The sequence below is a fragment of the Selaginella moellendorffii genome, unplaced genomic scaffold, assembly GCF_000143415.4.
Source record: "Selaginella moellendorffii unplaced genomic scaffold, v1.0 SELMOscaffold_90, whole genome shotgun sequence".
Classification (NCBI taxonomy): Eukaryota; Viridiplantae; Streptophyta; class Lycopodiopsida; order Selaginellales; family Selaginellaceae; genus Selaginella; species Selaginella moellendorffii.
In genome coordinates this window covers 256,326-279,122 of record NW_003314351.1, presented here as the reverse complement: position 1 = coordinate 279,122, position 22,797 = coordinate 256,326, and the positions used below count along the sequence as shown (strand labels likewise).

At 47.1% G+C, this 22,797-nt stretch overlaps 6 protein-coding genes across 7 annotated transcripts; 3 read left to right on the top strand and 3 right to left on the bottom strand.

Moving 5' to 3' along the window:
- Positions 1-1,726: 1,726 nt before the first annotated feature.
- LOC9639009 (DNA topoisomerase 1) lies at positions 1,727-5,017 on the top strand. Its single transcript, XM_002988707.2, has one exon. The coding sequence runs from the start codon at positions 1,747-1,749 to the stop codon at positions 4,882-4,884; it is 3,138 nt and encodes a 1,045-aa protein (XP_002988753.2). The 5' UTR covers positions 1,727-1,746; the 3' UTR covers positions 4,885-5,017.
- Positions 5,018-8,921: 3,904 nt separating this feature from the next.
- Positions 8,922-10,808, top strand: LOC9639008 (pentatricopeptide repeat-containing protein At3g53360, mitochondrial). Its single transcript, XM_024662503.1, has one exon. The coding sequence runs from the start codon at positions 8,922-8,924 to the stop codon at positions 10,806-10,808; it is 1,887 nt and encodes a 628-aa protein (XP_024518271.1).
- LOC9639323 (probable carboxylesterase 16) lies at positions 10,768-12,526 on the bottom strand. Of its 2 annotated transcripts, none has more exons than XM_024662576.1 (3): positions 12,340-12,526; positions 11,493-12,293; positions 10,768-11,419 (listed from the first exon to the last, which is right to left on the bottom strand). In XM_024662576.1, exons 2-3 carry the CDS (start codon positions 12,245-12,247, stop codon positions 10,894-10,896), a joined length of 1,281 nt encoding a protein of 426 aa, XP_024518344.1. In that variant the 5' UTR covers positions 12,248-12,293; positions 12,340-12,526; the 3' UTR covers positions 10,768-10,893. The 2 variants fall into 2 exon arrangements, with proteins under 2 accessions (XP_024518344.1, XP_024518345.1); XM_024662577.1 differs by having other exon boundaries at positions 11,493-12,282.
- A 120-nt stretch (positions 12,527-12,646) lies between these two features.
- On the top strand, positions 12,647-14,829 carry LOC9639007 (protein IWS1 homolog 1). Its single transcript, XM_002988705.2, has 11 exons — positions 12,647-12,703; positions 12,758-13,151; positions 13,221-13,343; positions 13,413-13,633; positions 13,684-13,813; positions 13,873-13,935; positions 13,992-14,069; positions 14,131-14,222; positions 14,270-14,320; positions 14,382-14,538; positions 14,596-14,829. The coding sequence occupies exons 1-11, from the start codon at positions 12,693-12,695 to the stop codon at positions 14,692-14,694; spliced, it is 1,419 nt and encodes a 472-aa protein (XP_002988751.1). The 5' UTR covers positions 12,647-12,692; the 3' UTR covers positions 14,695-14,829.
- LOC9639006 (26S proteasome regulatory subunit 6B homolog) lies at positions 14,823-16,357 on the bottom strand. Its single transcript, XM_002988634.2, has 5 exons — positions 15,935-16,357; positions 15,571-15,801; positions 15,345-15,503; positions 15,040-15,276; positions 14,823-14,977 (listed from the first exon to the last, which is right to left on the bottom strand). Exons 1-5 carry the CDS (start codon positions 16,355-16,357, stop codon positions 14,843-14,845), a joined length of 1,185 nt encoding a protein of 394 aa, XP_002988680.1. The 3' UTR covers positions 14,823-14,842.
- Positions 16,358-17,432: 1,075 nt separating this feature from the next.
- Positions 17,433-21,182, bottom strand: LOC9639005 (LRR receptor-like serine/threonine-protein kinase FLS2). The gene has a single exon (XM_024662571.1). The coding sequence runs from the start codon at positions 21,164-21,166 to the stop codon at positions 18,347-18,349; it is 2,820 nt and encodes a 939-aa protein (XP_024518339.1). The 5' UTR covers positions 21,167-21,182; the 3' UTR covers positions 17,433-18,346.
- Positions 21,183-22,797: the final 1,615 nt, after the last annotated feature.

Genomic DNA, 22,797 nt, shown 5'->3' with positions numbered 1-22,797 from the left:
TGGTGGAGTCTCCTGCCAAGGCCAAAACAATAGAGAAGTACCTGGAAGAGAACTACGTGGCGAGCATACGAGACCAAGCTGAAGTTAGCACAGGTCGAGTGACCTCCCTGGAATAGATAAGTACGCTCTCTTCCAGCTCGCAAGCGTAATGGATAGCCTCAAGGACAGCCTAGACGAGTACCAGTTTCGAAAATTCTTCCAGGTTGCTATACAAGCTTTCCTATTAACTCTGTGTGTCTCCACGTGAATGCAGTCGGTGCAACGGTATGCGGTGTTTGATCTGACCAACTTCTATCTGGACTTTTCGAAGGACAGATTATACCTTGGGTGATCAAGCTTGTTTCGTTCGGATCTTCCCTCGTTTCTGATCAGTTTTCCTGCAGGGGGGACTATGATAGCTCTAAAAGAAGAAACTGCCAAACGGTTCTAGTTGCTGTATCTGGCCTGTGGGGTATCGCCTGTTGTTCCACACCTGGCAAAGGACGCAGCTCTACCAGACGGGCTCCAAAGCCGAGAGCGTGTTTGAGGCGTGGTGGCCCAAACTAGACCCGTGATGGCGGACGATTTCTGTGCGTTTTCACGAAGCTGTGGTCACTTCTTCTAGAGGTGAGAAACTCTCCTTGCGAATCGACACTTGTACGTCGTGACACTCGTTTGCATGCACAGCTCCGGGTGGAAGTTAACAAAGTCTTGCAGTCAGCAACGATGGCAAATCTGATAGGACAAAGCTCGACACAAAGGTTTGCCTCACTGGGAGACGTACTGCACTCCACACTCCAAGGAATGGCAGGATGATGGCAAGCTACACGTTATATTCTTGACAATTAAGATCTTCCGCGTTAGATGTTCTATACGCACAGGGAGAGAAAAAAACAATTTTCTTCTCTCGCTCAGGTGGAAGTTGTCAATTGCGAAGACGCATATTATGCATACACGGGAGCTGCAAGATGGAGGGTTGAGGGCCAGAAATGTGAGAGGTGTTGGAAGTACTCGCCACAACCAGATCAAAACAGCACTCAAGGGAGCACAGGGGATGGTTCTAGCTTCTGATCCAGACAGAGAAGTAGAAGCCATCGCCTACGCTGGAAGGCAATGAGATAGCCTAAACGGGTGTCCAAGAGGGAAACAAGTCACCCCAGAAGATAAGCTAGGAGTGGATGCAAGTCGAGCAAATCCGCTTCTCTCACGACTGACCGGGAGGAGGTCAAGAGCTTTACTGGATGTCTACAAATGCTAAATCCAACATGGAGAGCCCCACTTCGTAGCACAGAGAATGGCTGCTTCCTAGCTTCTCTCGACAGAGCTGATGCATTTCTTCTCGCTTCCTCTTTCCTACTGTTGCTCTATAAGGAAATTTGGCTTCACGTAAGCAATCCATTATATAGCGTACCATAAACAATATTGTTGCCATATTCACCTTCGGATAATCAGTGATCTTCGGGACAGGGTATACTACATTGAGCCAGAACCTTAGCAACATCCAAACTTTCAACGCCTAGAAGAAAAAGAAAACAAAGAGGACTTAATGAAACTACCAACCAGTGATGAAATACTCCACACTGTGGCCGGCTCTCGGCTCCCTGGACCTCCTCGCCGTCCACTCCATCGCTGCTAAAACCTATACCCTTCGATCTGTCAGACCTACAAGCTCCAGTTCCATTCCGGAATTCCAACTAATGAGAATCCAACGGTCCAGATTTCCGAGCCCTAGGGGTTAGGGTTTATCGACAAAGATGCCGAGGCGCGATGGCGCTGCCGGGAATGAATCTCTCCCTCGACGTGCGCGGCCGAATCCTGCCTCCTAACACGTCAGCGCCGAGAATGGGAGCTCTCAAGGCCAGCAGTTCTCTGTTCTCGCGGCTGCTGTGCTCGTCCTCGGCGGCATTCCTTCCTTCGATTGCCCCAGGTAGGATTTCGTGTGGGATTTTCGAGAGCGGGAGCCAGGGGCGATGGGGGATTGCACAGTCAGGCCAGAAATTCGTGCTCTACCAATTCTCCAGAGATTTTTCTTCCGCTAGCAGTAGAAGATGGTTTCGAAGGAAAGGGAAGAAGGGAGCGGCTTTGAACGCGTCGACTGCTGAAAGCCAGCAGACTGCCGGGGCCGAGAATGTGGCGAAGAAGTCTCCTGGGAGAAAATCTAAAGGCACAGCAAAGCCGGAAGAAGAGACCCAGGATCCCCAAGCGGTAGATAAGAAAAAGGCCAGATCCAAGGTGGCTGTGGAACAAAAGCCCAGTGACGCTACCAATGCCACGAAGAAGAAGAAGAAGAACGAATCGAATGCTACGAAAGAAGATGACGGAGGAAAGGTGAAAAGTGCTGCTAAAACAACGAAGCCCAAGGATGCCGCGAAGCTGAAGCCTGCCAAGGAAGTAAAAGATGGTGGAGATTTGAAGGAAGCTCCAAGTAAGAGAAGCAAGAAGAAAGCTGAAGTAGTAGCTGCTACTACCATCGATTCCACCATAGAGACGGGAGAACAAGAGAACGGGGCCGCGCTCTCTGGAAAGGTGGTGGTCGTGGTGGAGTCTCCTGCCAAGGCCAAAACGATCGAGAAGTATCTGGGAGAGAACTACGTGGTGGTGGCGAGCTATGGTCACGTAAGAGACCTGGCAGCACGCTCCGGCTCGGTTCGTCCCCAGGACGACTTTGATCTGGTCTGGGAAGTCCCGGACACTGCAAAGTCGCGCTTCAACCAGATCAAAACAGCGCTTAAAGGAGCACAGGCGATGGTTCTAGCTTCTGACCCGGACAGGGAAGGAGAAGCCATCGCCTGGCACATTCTCGAGATGATTAGGCTGGAAGGCATCATGAAGAAGGGACTGAAGATCCAGAGGGTGACATTCAACGAGATAACCAAAACGGCTGTCCAGCAGGGAATGAAGTCACCCCGAAACATAAGTCAGGAGCTTGTGGACGCGTACTTGGCGAGACGAGCACTCGACTATCTCATCGGTTTCGACATCTCTCCGCTCCTGTGGCGGAAGTTGCCGGGTAGCAAATCCGCTGGGAGGGTCCAGTCTGCTGCTCTGTGTCTCCTCGCTGACCGGGAGAAGGAGATCGAGAGCTTTACTCCTCGCGAGTACTGGACGGTGGAGGCAGAGATTTGTCCAGCAGACAGCAAGGGACAAGTTAGCTTTCCGGCACGACTTGTGAGCTACAACGGTGTCAAACTGGACCAGTTCTCGCTCACAGGTAGCGAGGCCGAGGCTGCTGCCAGCTACATCGGGCAGAGCTCCCTCAGAGTTGATGGCATGAAGAACAGTGTTATACGAAGGAATGCTCCGGGACCGTACATTACATCCTCGCTACAGCAAGACGCATCAAGCAAGCTTGGATTCGGTGCTTCCAAAACGATGCTTCTGGCGCAGAAGCTTTACGAAGGTGTCAAGCTTCCAGATGGTGAACTGGTCGGGCTCATAACTTACATGAGGACGGACAGCATGCAGCTGTCGGCTCAAGCCATCGAAAGCATTCGAAAGTTTGGCGAGGAGAGATATGGCAAGAACTACGTCCTCAGCAGTCCCCGGAAGTTTTCATCCAAAGTGAAGAACGCCCAGGAAGCTCACGAGGCAATAAGACCGACAGGCATCGAGCGAATTCCATCGGAGCTGGCGAAAGTTTTGGAGCAGGATGCGTTGCGGCTGTATGCTCTCATCTGGAGGAGAACGATGGCGTGTCAGCTGGAGCAAGCCGTGTTTAATCACGTCTCTCTGGACGTGGAGGACCCGAAAGGCGTTGTGAGGCTGCGATCGACAGCATCGACCATGGAGTTTCCAGGCTTTCAGATCGTCTACAGGGACAAAGACGCCCTCGCCGGTGACAACGAAGAGGAAGAATCAGCCACGGAGAAGAAGCTTCCATCTCTCAAAGCTGGCAGCTGCGTCTCAGCCATAGACGTCAAGCACAAGCAGCACTTCACGGAGCCGCCACCTCGATACACAGAAGGAAGCTTGGTGAAGAAGATGGAAGAGCTTGGCATCGGGAGGCCGTCGACGTATGCTCACGTCCTCAAGACTCTCCAGCTGCGGCAGTACATGCAAATCGAGAAGCAGCGGATCATCCCACGCGTTCGAGGCCGGATGGTGGCGGCGTTCCTCTCGCGCTACTTCACCGAGTTTGTGGACTACGGCTTCACAGCCAAGATGGAGGAGCAACTCGACGCTGTCTCATCTGGGAGCATGAAGTGGAAAGAAGTGTTGCAGCAGTTCTGGCCAAACTTCCACGACAAGGTGACATCCACGGCCAAAGTTCCGACTCAACAGGTAGCGGACATGCTCGCCAGCCTCTTCTCGGACAAGCTCGCTGGAAAAGACAAGACGTGCCCGAATTGCCACACCGGCGAGCTCCAGCTCAAGCTCACGAAGTTTGGAACTGGCTATTTCCTCGGCTGCAATCGCTATCCTTCGTGCCACTACAGCAACAGTCTCGACAAGGACGAGGAGGAGGAGGAGGAAGAATGCGGCTCGCCGGTGGCGAAATCCAGGAGCAAAGTTCTCGGGGTGGATTCCAGCACGGGGCTTCCGGTCTTGTACAAGGAGGGGCCGTATGGAGACTACGTGCAGATCGGCGAGGATGCCAAAGGGAAGCTCAAGCCAAAGCGAGTGAGAGTTCCCGAGAGCATAAACTACAATGCCTTCACCCTGGAGATGGCGATGGAGCTGATGAAGTATCCCAAGGAGCTGGGAGTGGATCCGGAAGGAAAGCCGGTGATGATCGGGATCGGGAGGTTTGGGTGCTACATCCGGAGGGAAGGCTACTCCGTTTACGTCCCAAAGGATCAAAAGGTGGAGGAGCTGACGCTGGAAATGGCGCTGGATATTTTTGTCAAGGGGAAGGAGGATCGTCGAAAGGTGAGGAAGTCACCAGTGAAGATTGCATTTGCATAGTTAGTGTTCAATTAACTGTTCTTACTAATGTTTCTGAGGTAAAGCGGCTTTCCAAATCACTATATAATGTTTCCAAAGATTATTCGCAATTGTTTGAATTTGTGTGGATCACGTCAGTGTATCCTCTTTTCTGACGAGCATGTATTTTTTTGGTCACGAAGACTGCCACATCTTGGCGGAGAAGGAACGTTATTTCGGAGAAAAGCTTCCAGTACGCTAACCAGGTTTGTTCTCATTTCATTTCGTTTATTTTTTTCGGCTCTTCCGCATATTTTTTTCGGTTCTCAGCTGCGGCACTGCCTGGATGATCTCTTTGAAGCAGAGGAGGAAGCCTCGCGGGCGGCTTCTGAAGCTGCTGCTGGGCCACTGCCTCGACGTTTCTGTAGTTTTGGACCCCGTTCCTGTCCTGCTGTAGTTGTACGTCGAAAACTTTCGAGACAGGAGAGCCGCAGGAGCAGCAGACGTGCTGGATGGCACTTCGATGGCAAAACGTTGCTGTGATGCCTCGTCCCTTGGAGGAATCTTTTGTTCCACGGGCTCGGTTCGTAAGCTGTCAGGTCGTGAAGTCAGACTTCTCGTGCTATCCTGGAGCCAAAACCTTGCGAATCTTCCTTGCAACAAAGTCCCAGGCCGGACGCTTGAAGTTTGCACCGAACAAGGCGAGGCTTTGGGCGTAAGAACCACAACATAGAATCCATCAGCATCACGAGGCAGGCGGGAATAATACAATTTGTGCGACAACAGCTTCATCAAAAGGCTCAGAAGGACGGTAAGTGTGGCACGATTCTCATCCATAATAAGCAGTCGGCGTCCCTTGAGAGAGGCAGCTTTTGATAAAGAACCTGAAAGTAACACGCACAGGCGATGAATGCGATTAATAATGCGCAAACAGCAGCGTGTTTACCTTCCTGAATTTTGAAATCGTTTCCAGAACTTTGAAATGGATGGTCGATGCCGATTTTTTCCATACGCTAAACCAGGCCCGGGCGTTGCATCAGAGCCTTGCTGTTCAGAAGACCTTCTGGTTGCACATCGCTTCAGTTTGGATTGCCTTTGCGTTGACCATTGAGCAGCTTTTCGGGCGATGTCCTCGATCTTTGGCCTGTTTCATCAGTGCAACTGTAAAACTGAATTTGCAAGTTTAACAAGCTCAGACCTGTTTGTGATCAATTGTCCTCGGAGTGTTGTATTTCATAGCGTTGCTGCGAATTAAATTAACATCCCTCTGCAATAGGCACAATTAGTCAATAATTCCAGGAAGAAATACTCAAAAAGTTCAATCGATTTTGGAGAGTTTCTTTTGAAGTCCATGGGCTCCTTGATGATGTCAAGGTAATCTGCAATGAAACCAAATAAGTGACTTTGCAAACAAAGATACCACACAGATGAACAAACCTCTTCAGGATTAGCAAAAACTCTGTATGAGAAATCATAAGCAATGCTCGTTCAAACAAAATTAAAAACAATCATAAACACACTTTTGGAATTTCTCTTCCAGCACCTGTGTTGAGGAGTACCATCCTCAAGCAATAATTATTACAAAGGTTTACGCTAGTATCAAATGCTAATTTAAATAACAAGATGCAACACAGATGCTACTCTCCCTTTAACTAAACTTAAAACTAATCTAGCAATAAGCTACTCATAGAGCAATAAGAATGTTTCTGAGAAAAGAATTAAGTATTCCAACTCAAGCTTTTTGATGATAAGTCTAAGTGAAATAATTTATCATTTCACCTCTTTCTAATTCACTACACACCACTCATAAGACCATTATAGGAACTCTCAATTGCATTATGTAAAATACATAATAAGATCACCCCTTGTTGCAAATTATTTTTTACAGAAGAAAAGATGATTTACATATTTGATCATTTGTCCCTAATAATCTCTTTTCAGACTCAACTTTATTAAACCTCAAGTTTGCATTGAAACCAATCTAAAAACAATTTATGAAAAAGCATAGCAATGACCACTTAAACTAATAGACTAATCCTTTTCAACTTATAATCATGTATAATTAGTAATATTATTTCAACATAGGAGGATACTTCACCAGCTAGTAAGTTAATAGGCTTTACTTGTGGTATTGCTCAATTAATGATTAAATCATTAAAAATCTTGATTTATAATTGTGAATAGTGTGTTCGTGAAATTGTTTTTTGACCCAGGGTGGTTAATAATGATACTAATCATATAGTGAACATTGATAGACTAATCCCAATAAATGCAAGTTAACAATATAAATTTCTTATCACCATATCAAGTATGTTTGATTACATAACAACTTAGGATTTCCTTCTTTAGTGCATTATACCAAGTTTAGATGGTTAATTAATTTTTAATAAAGGTTTAGCAATACTAATCTCTTATCAACATGGCAGTAAAAGGAGAATGTATTTGAAAGGATTTATTAATAAATAACTTTGATATCCATAATTATATCCATGATACTTTCCAAGTTTCAATTGCTTCCATCTGAAGTTCATTTTCATAATTGATTGTTTAAACAAAACAAGATGATAACTCTTGGTGGAAGATAAAAGTGCAATCATTTATATGCTCTAAAGTAGGACACAAACATATTGAGTCCTTATTAAGGCAGAAATTTCATGTTAGTTTTACCAGTTTTCACCCTTTTTATAAATTAAAAGTTGTAAAATCCAAAGTTATCAATTTATAAACTTGAAAATTTTATTTAGTCTCTAATCCACCTTACAAGCTGAGATTTTTCTTATTTATTAATAGACTGACTGAAAAATTGAAAAGATTCTATAAGCATATCTTTTGAGTTGAAGTTATCACTACATGTAGACAATTTAATACTATGGAATCCAATAGTTTTTAGAATACTATATGAATGAACGAATAGACTTCCTATGAGTTTAACTTCTTTTTTTTTACAAATAAAGAAGTATTACAAATTAGAAGTATTAATCCTTAGAAAATAAGACATTGGGTGAATTAATATTGGAAACAAATTTAGTATTTCTTAGTTATAAAAAAAATTAACTTAACATGTAAAAACAAAGGCTGTATATTTATTCTTACTAATTTTCTTTTTAGAAATATTTACTAAGGGAACTGAACTTGATATTGGAGATTCAGATATTTTAAATGAACTTGTATTAAATAATATTGTAAACACTGTTGCAAAAGCAATTAACACTATACCAAATTCTAAAATTCCATTAGGTCAAAGTCTACATGGAAGCTTAAATGTTAAAATAAAAACTATTTTATATGATATTTTTATTTTAAATACAATTAAACAATTTTGTCCCGTATATAATGAAGGGGGTTTAGATGCAGGATCAATTATAAAAACTTTATTATATGATATGTTACGAGAAAATTATAAAGATATATTAATATTTTGTGCTTCACATATTATTATAAGTAAAGAAACATTTTATATTTATTAATTATAAAGAAATATAATTTACCAAAATCACAACAAATGACAATAAAAAATACTGGTTGCAATATTTTAAAAAATATATTAATAGGTGGATATTTTAATATGCCACACCAATACTTACTATCTACACAATCTTTAATTTCCTTAAACCAAAAAGCTTATTTTTATGTGAGTATTGATTCTAACTTATTAATATATTTTAAAAAAACAATATATGATCTTCCAAAGGCATTAAATGTATATTAAGATTAGAAGATTGAAATTTGGTTTTATATTCTTACAATAAAAAAGTTGTTTGGACTACAAATAGATATTGCAAATATTTAAATTGTTATGAAAATGCATATTTAATTATTCAAAATGATTGTACCTTAGTTTTATATTTTACATATCAAAAAAGATTTAGCATTAAACCATTATCAACACCGGTATGGGCATCAAAAACATTTTGTTAATCTAAATTATATATATGAGAATATAAATAATGTATTCTGAGTTTAATTTGAATAACCTTAAAATAGATAATCTGTTGTGTAAAACATATTATATCTCTATATTGCCCATGTTTTAAAATAACCCTAAAAGTAAATGATGTGAGAGAACAAATGGTCTTTCAATGCGAAAATGCCCAAATTTTCAACTCCTCCAGGCTTCCTATGCCTCGCTACTCAAGCAATGCGAAACTCCCTGTGATCTTAGAACTGGCAAGAGGGTCCATGCAAAGATCCAGGCCGATGGCTTGCAAGCCGACACCTTTCTCGCCAATCTCGTCGTCCAGATGTATGGAAAATGCGGCAGCATCCATCAGGCAGTCTCCACTTTCCAGTCAATTGTGAGGAAGAACCTTTTCTCCTATGCAATTCTCATCACAGCTCTCGACCAGCATGGCGATTTTCGTGCGGCGATCGAAGCTTACTGCGGCATGGACAGGGATCTCGTCCCGGACGACGTGACCAACGTTGCCATCTTGGCTGCGTGTTCCAAGCTCGGGGATTTGAGCGCTGCTAGATTACTCCACAAAGAGATCGTGAATCGGCACATTCGCCTTGGGACAAAAGTTTACAACTCGCTGATCACAATGTATACTAAATGTGGTAGCGTAGAAGACGCAAAGGGGATCTTTGATCAAATTCCAGAAAGAAACTTAATCTCTTGGAATGCAATGATCTCAGCATTTGCCAGGTCTGGGCAAAGTTTCAAGGCAGTTGAGCTGCTAAGGAGGATGGAGAATCAAGGAGAGAGACCCGACCGCTATACATTTTGCAGCATTATCACAGCTTGTTCTTTCACCGGGAGTGATGTTTTTCTTGGAGCATCTTCTTGTTCTAGTTCTTCCCAACTTCTTGGAGCTACTGGGAGAATGATCCACGAGAGAGTGATTCTACTGGGACTGGAATGCGACGTTGGTGTTGGAACTTGTCTTACGAGTTTCTACTCCAAGCTTGGTCAGATCGATCAAGCAAGAAGACAATTTGACAAGACGGAGTTAAAGAACGTTGTCTCGTGGAATGCTATGCTTGCAGCATATGCCACAGCCGGGCATTTGGAAGAACTTTTGAAGCTCTATCGCAGAATGGAAGTGGAGCCTGATTCCACAACTTACTCCATTGTTCTTGGTGCCTGCGCGAGCAGTGGAGATTTGGAGCAAGGCCGACAAGTTCACGAGAGGCTCCTGCAAAACACCCGGGACATGATCACCTCCGACTCGATCGTACAAAACTCGCTACTAAATCTCTACGCGAAGTGTGGAAGGCTGGACGAATCCACCAAGGTTTTCGAGTCGTTTTGCTCCAAGAACACGGCTGCCTGGAACTCACTCATCGCAGCTCACGTCCAGTCCGGAGATCCAAACACCGCCGCCAACGTCTACAAGCGATTGCTGCAAACTCCGGATGTAATGCCGGATGCTTTCACCTTCTCCACAGTTCTTGGAGCCTTCACAGCTCTCGGGGCGATCGACGAGGCCGCGCTCGTCCACAAGGAAATCGTTTCCAGAGGATTCTCCAAGGACGAAATCGTGCTCAAAGCTCTCCTCAACACTTATGCCAAGTGTGGAAACCTGGAGAACGCGCTGGAAATCTTTAAAACCATCCAGATCAAGGATACCATCTCGTGGACTTCCATGATCCTTGGATACGCTCAACACTGCCAGGTTCCGCAATCCTTAGAGCTCTTCCGGGAGATGATCCACCAAGGCTTGAGCCCCGACTACGTAACTTACACTAGCATTCTCCACGCCTGTGGCCACGAAGGCCTCTTCCACGAAACGCTAGAGATCCTACGGTGGATGGAGCGCGACTATGGCATCCAACGGACGCTGGAGCACTACCACTGCGTCATTGACATGCTTGCTCGCCTTGGTCAGCTAGACGAGGCCGAGGAGCTCCTCAAAGCCATATCTTACGAGCACGAGAGTGATACCATCGCTTGGATAAGTTTGCTATCGGGCCTTAAAACACAGCTAGATGATAACTTTCGTCAACAAATGATTCGCAGCTCGTAGAATACATTGGACCAAAGGATCGATCGCATCAGAAGATAAACAAACTTTACATTGGCGATGAAAAAATCGGATTTTTGGCAGCGATTCACCCCCAGTAGTCACACTTGACGTGCTTAGCGAACCAAATCGCGATGTCTTCCACACAAGCTTGCGCAAGCTTCGTGTCGAGGAAGCAGTCGATGGTCGCAAAGCCATGGACGGCGTTCCTGTACGTGAGAAAGCTCGCGTCCACGCTCACCATCTTGAGAGCTTGGACGTAGGCCGCCGCGCGGTCTCTCAGCATGTCTAGCTCGGCACTGATCACTAGCGTCGACGGCATCTTGGAGAGGATCGAGCTGCGAGAAGAACTGATAGGATCGATGGAGCTAGCTACCGCGAGATGTTCTTCCGGGAGAAACCAGCTCCAGGCCAGAGCCAACATTTCTCTGTCCAGAAAATACGCATCAGCCAGCGAGATCTCTGAGGGGAGAGGCGTGCTTCCACCCAGCAATGGATAAATAAGAACCTGGCTCACGACTTTCAGCGGCTCTAGTTCCAGCTTTAAACTTACACACGCCTGGGAGACTTGCTCGGCGATGGTTCCTCCAGCTCCAATCCCCATCAAAGCACACCTGGTGGATCGAAGAAAGGTGTAAGAACTTTGAAGAAATTCAGCAAAGTTGCTCTTTTTCTATCTTTTCTTACCTCGAGTAATCAACGTGAGCGGAGATCCATGGATCCGCTGGCATTTGTCCAAAGCTCTCGATGATCCCGTGAGAGACAGCCGTGGCTGGAAACGCGGCTAGATTTCCCTGCTTTGCTAGCCACTTGAGCGTGAAGATCCCATCGTCTCTTGGAGCTGGGAACTTATTGTCTGGAGCGAGACGATAGCCCACCGCGATCACGATACACTTGCAAGCTTTGGCGATCCTTCGGCAAAACACGTCGTTGGAGGAGGAATCCTTGCTGCCACTCACGAAAGCCCCGGCATGGAACTGGACTATCACTGGAAGCTTGACGTGTTCTTGCTTGCTCGCTGGAAAGTAGCCGCCAGAGAACTTGAGAGCTTCTTCCAGTGCCAGGAGCTTCTCATTGTCGGAATTCCCATTGCTGCTACCGACGGAGCTTCCATCCGAGAGCTCCAGCGAAGATCTCAAGGATTCCTCGTCCCCTGGCGCTGTGTGATCTCGCGGCAGCCATCCGAATCCCTTGCTGCCCGCCGCGTCGCTAACCCCGAGACAGTGGTGAGGGAGGAAGATCCGAATTGCCACCCCGGTCGCTGGATCAATGATGCAATCCTTGGTCGCTACCCCGTCGACGAAGGAAGCATTGGGAGGGAGGCGAGTGTTACTGCCCTGGGCGGCTCGATTCGACACCGCCCTTCCATCTCTCATCACCACGCATCGCCGGATGGATTGCTTGTAGCGCCAGCTCGAGATCTTGAGACCCAGATTCAGCATTCCTCGACCGATTCTTCCTCAATTCCCATGAAAACCTATCCAATCGCTGGCAATCACTGCCTATCGCACCGCTCACAGCTGAAATTTCTTACCCGGGGCATTGGATCCAAGAACGCAAGGTCGAGAGATTCGAGCGCGTCAGCAGCCGCCGGCGTAGACCGGGTAAGCGCCAAGAAGATTGGAAAACCCTAACAGGGAGAAAGGAGACACCGAGGAAGCAACGGCAATAGAAGAACAAGAACCCTAGAAGCAACCATAGCCATGCACGAGGCACACGTCAATGCCCGTCAACTCCGGTGGGCTTGAAGAGCGCGGTTATTTCGCCGACGTTACCATGACCAAGTTACCATTACCATTTTTGGTACCATTACCATTATCCTTTTTTTCCTTGCCCTAAAGTAAAGCTCTGTGTCTAGGGTTCTTGGGGGAGGCATCAACGCTCGCCATGGAGGACTAGTAAGAAATTCTCTCCTGCGTGCTTAGATTTTGATAGGCGGCCCGCATATGCAGCGATCGCGACGAGGGCGGGCAGCCAATCTTCGATCCAGACGAGGATGCAGCTGAGGAGGAATGGCAGCAACCCCCAATTGAGGATGATTGGCAGCAACAGGAGGAAGACGATCAGCCCCAACGGCGAGAGGAATCGCCGTCGTCGGCGCACGGCGGCGCTGGATCAGACGATGGCGATGCCGAGGAGGCGTCCAAATCTGAGAAACCCCGGAAGAGGCTTGTCAAGAAGAGCGCTATTGGGCAATCCAGCAAGGTCGGGAGGGATGACGAGCGCAGGAAACCCAGGGAAGAAAGGAGAGAGCGATCGTCGCGGCTTTTCAAGCATGATCGAGGTGGAAAGGAGAGTGAGATGAACGAGATGTGGAACTCGGTTGCTGGAGGGAACGACTCCGAGGTCGGTGACAGTTCTTTCTTTTCTCCTTTCTTTTCTTTTGGTTGTCTAAAGTTCTTTGCTTTCTTCTAGGATGACAATGAGGGGCAGCGAACTCAAGCTGACATGGCTTTCATTGACGACACTGGAGTGGAACCAGCAGCTCATTACATTGGCAGCGATGATGAAGCTGGCTCGGCCGGAGATGCTCCACAGGTACTGAGAATTTTTTATTTGTCAAGTTGTCTGTGACAGTTGAGCTCACCACGTTTTTTCCTTGTACAGGCAGAAGAAGGCGAAGAGGAGGACGACTTGAAACGGATATTTAAGAGCGGGAAGAAACGAAAACAGGCTGGACAGACAGACGAAGAGATTGCAGCTCTGGTGGAGCATGTTATTACGAAGCTAGCGAACGCGGCCGAGGATGACATAAAACTAAACCGGCGATCAAAGCCTGCCATCAACAAGCTCAAGCTGCTTCCGACGCTTGTGAACTCGCTGCAAAAGTAAAGTGAACATCGGTCGCTGGGTCTTGATTTCTAATTGGTTTTTCCAGACGCCAGTATCAGAATGAGTTCCTCGATCGGGGTGTTCTTGGCTTGCTAAAGTCGTGGCTTGAGTCTCTTCCGGACGGTTCTCTGCCGAACATGAACGTTCGTACCGCAATTCTCCAGCTCCTCACGGACGTAAGCAGACACTAATGCTTTTTTTCTGATTGCCTCAAAAGATTTTGTGTGTTCTGTAGCTGCCAATCGATTTGGAGCACGAGGACAGGCGAGAGCAATTAAAAAAGAGTGGTCTTGGAAAGGTATGGCCGTGACATCATTTAGCGTGTCATGTTAATTTTCTTTTCTGTCACTTTAGGTGGTGATGTTCTTGTCAAAGCTGGATGAAGAAACGCCTAGCAACAAAAAGCTGGCCAAAGATCTCGTGGATAAATGGGTATGCTTTTAGCAAAGTCGAGTGTGTGATTAAGCTGTTTTCTTTGTTTGCCTTTCTGCAGAGCCGGCCACTGTTTCAGAAAAGCACCCGTTACGAGCACCTGAGGAATTACGATGAAGAAAGGCCTATCGCAAGAAAGGCACAACCGAAAAAGTAAGAACAGGGAGGGGCCTTTTCCCAGTGCTAACTTGTTTCTACAGGCGAGTAATGCGCAATTCTGTGGAAGACGACTTACTGGATGATGGATCCGAGTGAGTGCCTGTGGATTCTAAATGGCTTTAGAACTTGGTGCTAACGTTTTGTGCTCTCCAGGGAAGCAAAGCCTGGCCAACCCGGCTACAGGAACCACGCGTCTCGTCCGGAAGCAGTGGCAATGGACTTCGTCGTTCGTCCGCAGTCGAAAGTGGACATGGACGAGATACTAAACAGTCGCAAGCAGCAGCAAAAGGCCGAAACAAAGCGCTCGAAGGTAAGCGAACGAGTGTTCTTAGCTTCGGAATTCTCGTTAACCCGATCTTTGATCCAGATGAACAAGAAGTTGCAGCAACTGAGAACTCCCAAGAAACGAAAGTTGCAAGCCGAGAGGATCAGTGTGGAGGGACGTGGTCTCGTAAGAACTGTGTGAGTAAAGGCCTCTTCGCCTGTAACTCTGGAGACCATCTTCTTCTCCAAATGCAAGTTAAGGAACCAAGATAGCTTTCTCTGTAAAGATAAGATGGTTTCAAATCATTCGATCAACCAAAATTTAAACCACAGAGCATACCACTCAAGTTCTACTGGTAAAAGCTCATCTCCTTGCTGGATTTCTTCACATTGGCTTTATACCCCTTCTCGAAGTCCTTGGCAAGAACTACGTATCGGTTCTTTCGCACTGCTTGCATCCCAGCTTCCTGGCAAACGGCTGATATCTGGAAAGCACAAGAATTGTTCGTGAGTTTTTCCTCTTCTAAATCGCAACGCGAGCGCTTACTTCGGCTGCCGTGATCTTGTCCGGCCTCGAAATAAAGTCCTCCAAATCAACTTCATCGCTGAGGTTCATCTTGGACGTGCAAACCTGGAAAATGAGTCGCTTCTCTCGCTTATCTGGATAGGGGAACTCGATCTTCCTGTCGAGTCGTCCAGGCCTCAGTAGAGCAGGGTCCAAAGTATCGGCACGATTTGTAGCCATGATAACCTTCACATTGAGACTTTGATCGAATCCATCCAACTGCAAGAGAACACTTTCAGCAAAGGTAGAAAATCTGAAAAAAAAAAAAAAACCGAAAGAAAAGAAACCTGAGTAAGAAGCTCCATTAAAATCCGCTGCACTTCCCTGTCTGCACCATTTTGAGAATCAAAACGAGCAGTGGCGATGGCATCCACTTCATCGATGAAGATGATGGCCGGCGCATTTGCTTTGGCAAGCTTGAAAACATCGCGCATCATCCGTGGACCCTGCACAACGTTTGAACGTTGAACCCGAAAGGCTGAGAGCTTTCGACGAGAAAGAGTAGAAACTTACCTCTCCAAGGTACCTTTGAATAAACTCCGATGCCACAACCCGGATGAAAGCAGCGGAGGTGTGATGCGCCACGGCCTTGACGAGCATGGTTTTGCCAGTTCCCGGAGCACCATACAACAAAACCCCCTTGGGCGGATCAACTCCGAGTTGCGCGTACAGCTCGGGATGGGTCAGTGGAAGCTCCACAACTTCTCGAATCTCTTGCTTCTGGACTTCCAATCCCCCGATATCCTGGAAAACGAAAGAAAAGTTTTAGCAAAGGTGGTGAAAGCTTCTCTCCAGGAAAAAAAGAAACGAGAAAAGAAGATCAAAGGTGGTGTGAAGTTTGTCTGCAAAAGAGAAGAAAAATCGAAGGAACTTATACCGCATACGTGACGTCCGGCCTGAGAGGATCCGTGAGGAGCGTCACCGAAGAGTTCACCTCCAATGAAAGAACATCCATGAGAGCAAACGAGTGCGTGTGGAGAGCAACCGAGCTCCCGGGCTTGAGAAGCTCCCTGTTGACGATGCTCTGGATCCGAACATACCGCGGCGTGTTATTCCACAAGACAATCGCATGATCCCCATCGATCACCTCCATCAAGAGCCCCAGCATAAGCGGCACGGATCGAAGCATCGCTAGCTCTTCACTCGCGAAAAGGATCTGGCGCCGCGCGAATCTCATCTCCGTCTCCATGCACTCTAATCGGGTGTCGCGGTACCTGATTTCGTCCTCCAAGGCCTTGAGCCGGAGGTAGACCTCGCCATCGCCGGCGGCAGCGCATTGTCTCCTATCGACCAGCGCCATTGAATCAAAACCCTAAAGAAAGCTCGTTTGAATAGATTGCCGCCCTTGTACTTCTTTTGTGCGAGAGAGAGAGAGAGAGAGAGAGAGAGAGAGAGAGAGCTATGGCGGACGGATCGAAATCCCAGAAGAGCGATGCGTCGTCTTCCTCACTGGCGCCGCATCCTGGCACTCCGATTCGAGAGGTATCTCAGCTGGATTTGTGATATTTCGAGAATACCATGGCCGATCTCTCCCAAATCTCTAGAGTTCTCCTCCGACTGCTCGAAATCCCGGTGCTCCAGCGTCGACAATGGCCACTAGATCAGGTATCGGCACGATTTTCTAGCGATCTTCCATGGTGCTCATCGAAAATGATCTCTATAGGTCCCTCTTGGCGTCGTGGCATCTGCTGCTCCAAACCGGCAACCAGGCATTGCTAAGAATTTCTCCAAATTTCTCCTCCTAGACCATGGATTTCTCCCCTCGATCATCCTAGGTGCCGGCGTCGATCGATATCGTCGACCAGGTACCATCGCAACCCGGAAAGCTCTTCTCGTGACTCCATTCTCTAGGTATCTCGACTGGCCATTGCCCGTGAGGCTGCGATCTCCCGCGGAGAGATTCGCCAGTGGGAGATGGAGCTGGAGAAACGAACGCTGGCCGCCATGGGAAGGCTCCAGGAGTATGACAACGCCGCGAAGAGGATGGGAAGAGCCGAGAAATCGCAGGCCAGGCTCCGGGAGCGCTAGTTTGTACCCGTACGGCTCTATTTTAGGGTTCTTCGTGTACGGTATGGCCCTCAGCTACGCACTGTTTGGGCGTGGCCAAGTACTGAGCTGGATTGACAAATCCACATTCCTGGATCATGGTTGAATTTACCAAAGGACTTAGAGGTAGAATTGAAACCACTCAAATTACAAATCTCTTACAACAACATAACCGCACACAGCGATCACAGAGATTAGGTTTACATGGCCATTGGCGCCTGTGATTCTTCTCATCTCTCTGCTGCTGCTGGAGGCGCCAATAAGGCGGTGAGTTTTGTCATTCGATCTTGAATTTGATCCAGGTTTTCACATTTCATTCATCTAGTTGCATGTCCGTGGACACCAGACTGTGGCCAGTCGCCTGGTTAGTCTGGCATGTGACAGGGTTTTGGTAAGGGTCTGAGGTAGGATTCTCAACTTGGAACAAACCTCCTAGTGTGTGATACTCTCTGTACTTACAGAAATTGATTTTAGGCACTTACTTCAGTCTGGCATGATATTCTTCACCTTCAATCCCAGACTTGCACAATGTGGCCGAATAATGGAACTTTGGAACAAAGAAGACACACTCTGTTGGCACTGGCCTCTGGGTACTTGTCAGTCATCCTTGAGGCATCGTTTAGCTTCTCATTTTGAAGGGAAAAAGCGAAGGAGATATGTATCTCATCAACTGCGATATTTTTTGAGAAGCTGGGAGCAGTAGTAAAGCTGAGCGGCGCTCTCTTTCTTGCGGCTTTTTTGAAGGTGAGATCTTGAGGGGCTTCTGCCCTTGGCTTCAATGATTGCTGAGCAAGTTTAGGAAGGGCCTCATGAAACTTCCGGATGGATTTCTGTAGAGGAAATCATTTTACGTGAACAACCTGTCTTGGGAACCTTATGATCAAAGCTCCTTGCAGTTGTGTTATGGGACTTGAATAAGCCACTAGAAAGAACTCCTGGGGGGTTCGGTAAGTGTTTTAACGTTTTATTCTTTTGGTGACGATAACGTGATGTGATATTATAAGTGATATGGTGATCATCCTACTTGATCCTCTCCAATAAGCAGATCTTCGTACAAGTCGCAGTGACAAACTGCGTTTTCTTTTTCACTAGGATGATAAGAACAAAAGTGCAGCTCTTTAAAATGCGCATGGTTTTCCTATTAGGTGGTGATCTGAGGAACCTTGGTCACCAGCAACTGGCCAGCTGTTCCTCGTATGTACAATGAACATTTGGACGATGGTTCGATAGCTCGTCTGGCTGCTTACAGCTGCCTCCAGCGTAGCATCAACCACGACAAGCAGAAGCTAATGGCGGAGGACAGTGCGAAAGAAACAGGTGACACATTTTCTTCCCACCAGGTCTCGTTGGAGTCCGACTCAGAGATGCTTCCAGCTCCCACAGGTCCGGCTGCTCCTGATTCTGTTTCGTGGCATTGTTTGGAGAGTGGGCGACCACAGAGGCCGAGATTTCCGATGAAGCTTGAGTTGTCGAATGTGTCAAACTGCTTCGTCTGCGGGATCTCACCCTCCAGCTGATTGAAAGACACGTTGAAGGAGGCAAGCGAGTCGAGATTTGCGAGTAAGGTTGGAATGGAGCCTTGCAGGTGGTTGAAGGACAGGTCGAGCTGCTCCAGTTGAGTGATTTTCCCATAGGAACTTGGAATCTCACCACTAAAATTGTTGTGGGACAGGTTAAGGTAACGAAGACCAACGAGGTCGCCCATGCTTACAGGAAGCTTGCCAGTCAGCTGATTCGTCGATAAATCCAGCAGAGTCGTGGTGCGTAAGACGTACTGGTATGGAGCAAATAAATTGCCTTTCACACTGAGGAACAGGTCTTGATATAGTCGATCGGCATCCGCAGCATCGCCCTCCGGTGTTAACTTGAAACCCTGTAGATTGTTGAGGGTGGCGGGCAGTGATCCTTCAAACTGGTTATTTGATAAGTCGAGCACCTGAAGTTGGGTGAGATTCCACAGCCAATCCATGGATGTCAAGGAACCACGGAAGCTGTTGTTCCCCAAGCTTAGCACTCTCAGCGTTTGGTACTTTCCCAGAGATGAAGGGAGCTCACCAGTAAACCTGTTCCCCCGCAGATCAATCAGCTCGATGGAAGTTGCGTTTAACAGTGGAAACTGGCCTTGGAAATTGTTGAGTGAGAGCGAGAGGATCTTCAAAGAGGACAACTTCGAAATGTTCATACCAAGCTCTCCCTTCAGTGAGTTATTCCCAACCTTAAGGCGCTCCAACAAGGTGCAGTTCTCCAAGGTAACCGGAAGGTTCCCAGTCAGTTTGTTTCCTTCTACTCCCAATGTTTGAAGGCTTTTACATATTGTACCAATTTCATCCGGGACTCTTCCACTAATGGCATTCTTTGACAGGTCCAACTGCTTCAATGAACTGCAGTTCCCAAGGCTTCGAGGAATTTCTCCAATGAGCAGATTCTTGGATAGATCCATTTGAGTCAACTTCTGAAGCTTCCCGACGATGGAGGGGACTGTCCCGCTGAAGCTATTACTAAACATATAGAGAATTTGGAGCTGGGAAAGGTCACCAAGTGACTCAGGTATTGAGCCTGTGAGTTTGTTTTCGTGCATCCTCAGATCTGTCATCTGTGTCCAGTTTTCGAATGACAGGTGGGAAATCCTTCCGGACAGAGAGTTCCTGTGAATGAACAAATCCTGGAGCTTGCTCAAGCTTGTGAGCGACTGTGGTACGGCTCCATGCAAGTTGTTCGTATCAAGGAATAAGTGCTGCAGATTAACGAGTCGTCCCAGATCTTGTGGAATTTCTCCGTCAAACAGATTCGATCCTAGATTCAAACGCTCAAGCGCTGTCAGATTTGCCAGCTCCTTCGGAATGCTTCCTCGGAAAGTACAAATTCCCAGGTCTAGATTGGTCAGCGTTGTTACGTTGCCAATCCTTGGTGATAAAGTGCCGGAGTTGTTCTTCGTCAGTCCGAGTTCAGCCAAAGCCAATGTGGTTAGCGGAAGCCGAAACAATGATGATGGGATAGGACCATCCAGATTGGGGGACCAGCCGATATCCAACCATTCTAGCTGGCTGCAATTTCCTAGCTCTTCTGGGATCTTGCCGGTGAGCCTTTGGGATCCATACAGGGAGAGGGCTTGCATGTTCTGAAGCTGACCGAAGGAACTTGGAATCTGTCCACTCAGGGAATTTCCTCCCAGAAACAGCTCGATGATCATTGAGCAATTAGCGAGGGCCAGTGGAATATGTCCGTCCAGCTGGTTTTGCTCCAGATGCAGCTCCTGAAGATTCTTCAATCGTCCAAGCTCTTCTGGAATTGGACCCTTCAAGCTGTTGACTCCCAGCCAGATCTCCTGCATGTTGGTACAATTCCCAAGAGAAGATGGTAAACTTCCTGACAAGTGATTGCTATCCAAGGCAAGCAGCTCCAGCTGGGGCAACACTCCTAACTCTGGTGGAATTGAACCCTCCAGCATGTTGGCCTCGAGAACAAGCACCTGAAGATTGCTACAGTTGCTGAGTTCCCTGGGAATGATGTTGGTGAGATTGTTCATGTGGAGTGCCAGAGTTTCGAGCTTCTTGAGGTGTCCGAGCATAGCAGGTATTCCACCGCGAAGTTTGTTGTACCCGAGGTTGAGATATGTCAACTCTTGGATGGTTCCAAGCTCTTCTGGAATTTGGCCCTCGAGCTCATTGAAGTTCAGCGCCAGAGTCCTCAGATTTTTCAACTGGCCGAAGTCAAGTGGTATCTTCCCCGACAGGTTGTTTCGACTCAGATTCAGAACTTTCAAGCTACCAATGCTTCCAAGAGAAGAAGGGAGGATCGTACCTTGAAGCGTGCAGTTGGAGAGATTGATACCCACAACACTGAGATTGTCAGAGTCACAGATTATTCCGCTCCAGCTCGAAGAACACAAAGAAGCTTTCTTCTTGCGCGTCCAGTTCGCCAGGACTCCTGAAGCATCAGCAGTGATCCCGGACTTGAAGTTGAGCAAAGCCTGCATTTGCTGGTCACTGTGATTGATGGTCAAAGCTTGTCCCACTGGCAGCAGCAGCAGCAGCAGCAACATCAGCATGTCGCAGAATGCCATATGGCTCAGGCTCTTGAGCGCAATTGTGGTACATGGAGAAGGCTATAAGAATGACAATACCATTCTTATAGTCTTCTCCATACACGACAGTTGCGCTGGGGTCCAATGTCTGCCAATGTCCACCTTGAGTGTTAATTGATCCCATCCACCTTTAAGACTTTGGATGATGGATGGGATCACTGCTGGTGCTTGTTCTCCAGGCCAACATGCTGGAGGGTTCAATTCCACCAGAGTTAGGAGAGGAATTGATGCTTTCTTAGTGCAGCATCGGACCCGGAAAGGCATCCACCTTTGAGACTTTGAATGAAATGGACAATACCATTCTTTTTCATGCACCACAATTCGAACGAAACACTAAGAAAGCCCAAGATTGTGAAGACTTGCTGGCTAGTGTCAATCGATCCCATCCACCTTTAAGACTTTGGATGGGATCGATTGGATGGGATGGGATCCGATGCGGGACCGATTCTGCAGCCTTCTGACACTAGCCAGCAAGCAAGTCTTCACTTTGAACGGCCCTCTCACACTTCCTGGTCACAGAATATAAACCATCACACATGCCAGAGAAGCCTGGTATGAATATGTCGATGAAATCGTCCCAGTGAATGGGACCCCAAGCTGTCAACAATGAGTTGACAGCTTGGGATAGATGTTCGGGCACTTCAGACTGGCATATAAGCCATCCCAGACACACATTATTCTCATATTAAACTTTTTGATCACCTGACACTTTTATAATTGGTCAGATTTTAAGGTCAGGAATTTGATTAAGTGTGTCAATTTCTTGCAGTGATGTTTGTGCAGTAAAGGACACTAGCCAGCAAGTCTTCACATGAATCCTGAGCTTTCTTAGTGTTTCGTTCGAATTGTGGTGCATGAAAAAGTTGTCCATTTCATTCAAAGTCTCAAAGGTGGATGCTTTTCCGGGTCCGATGCTGCAGCCTTTTGACAAAGAACTTCCTGTTCATATTTTGTACCTTGTGCATCTCTGGCATTCATCATGTGTGGACAGCCACACGTTGAACAAAAGATTCATAACCATCTACATGTTCAGCTACCATCCATGAGAAACTCATTTGACACTCTCTGCCAAAAGCCACACCCAACCGATCCAAACTTTTTGACCATTTGCTGTGGCGAAAAGAACTTCCAGGCGCAGACAAATCAAGGGCGAGCTACATACTAGCTGCATCGCAAAGTCCTATCCGAGGGCTACACGTTTGAGGAGATTTTTGGAAAGAGCCCGTGCTACCAGACTGTCGATGAATCTTTGTTCCGCGAGGTGGAAGAGAGGCCGAGAAGAAAGGTCAAGAAGAGCAGCTCTCGCAGACAGAAAGATTGATTCCACGCACGAGATGACTAAAGTGACCCGTTGGAATCGTCAGGCTCATTTCTTCAAAGGAAGATCTGGAGATGTGAAATCAGGGTACTTGCGTCTGGGGTGGGGACCCGACGCATGGTCCAAATCCGCCACTTCCATGCTTCACCATGCTCGGTATCTACTTTCTTGGCCGTCCTTTGGGGCTATGGGATCCTTTCCGAATAAGATGTTTTCACTCTTCGCAACGGAATTGACAAGAAGCGAAATATTAACTGACTGATCTTGTAAACTAGTATGTACTGGACACTGT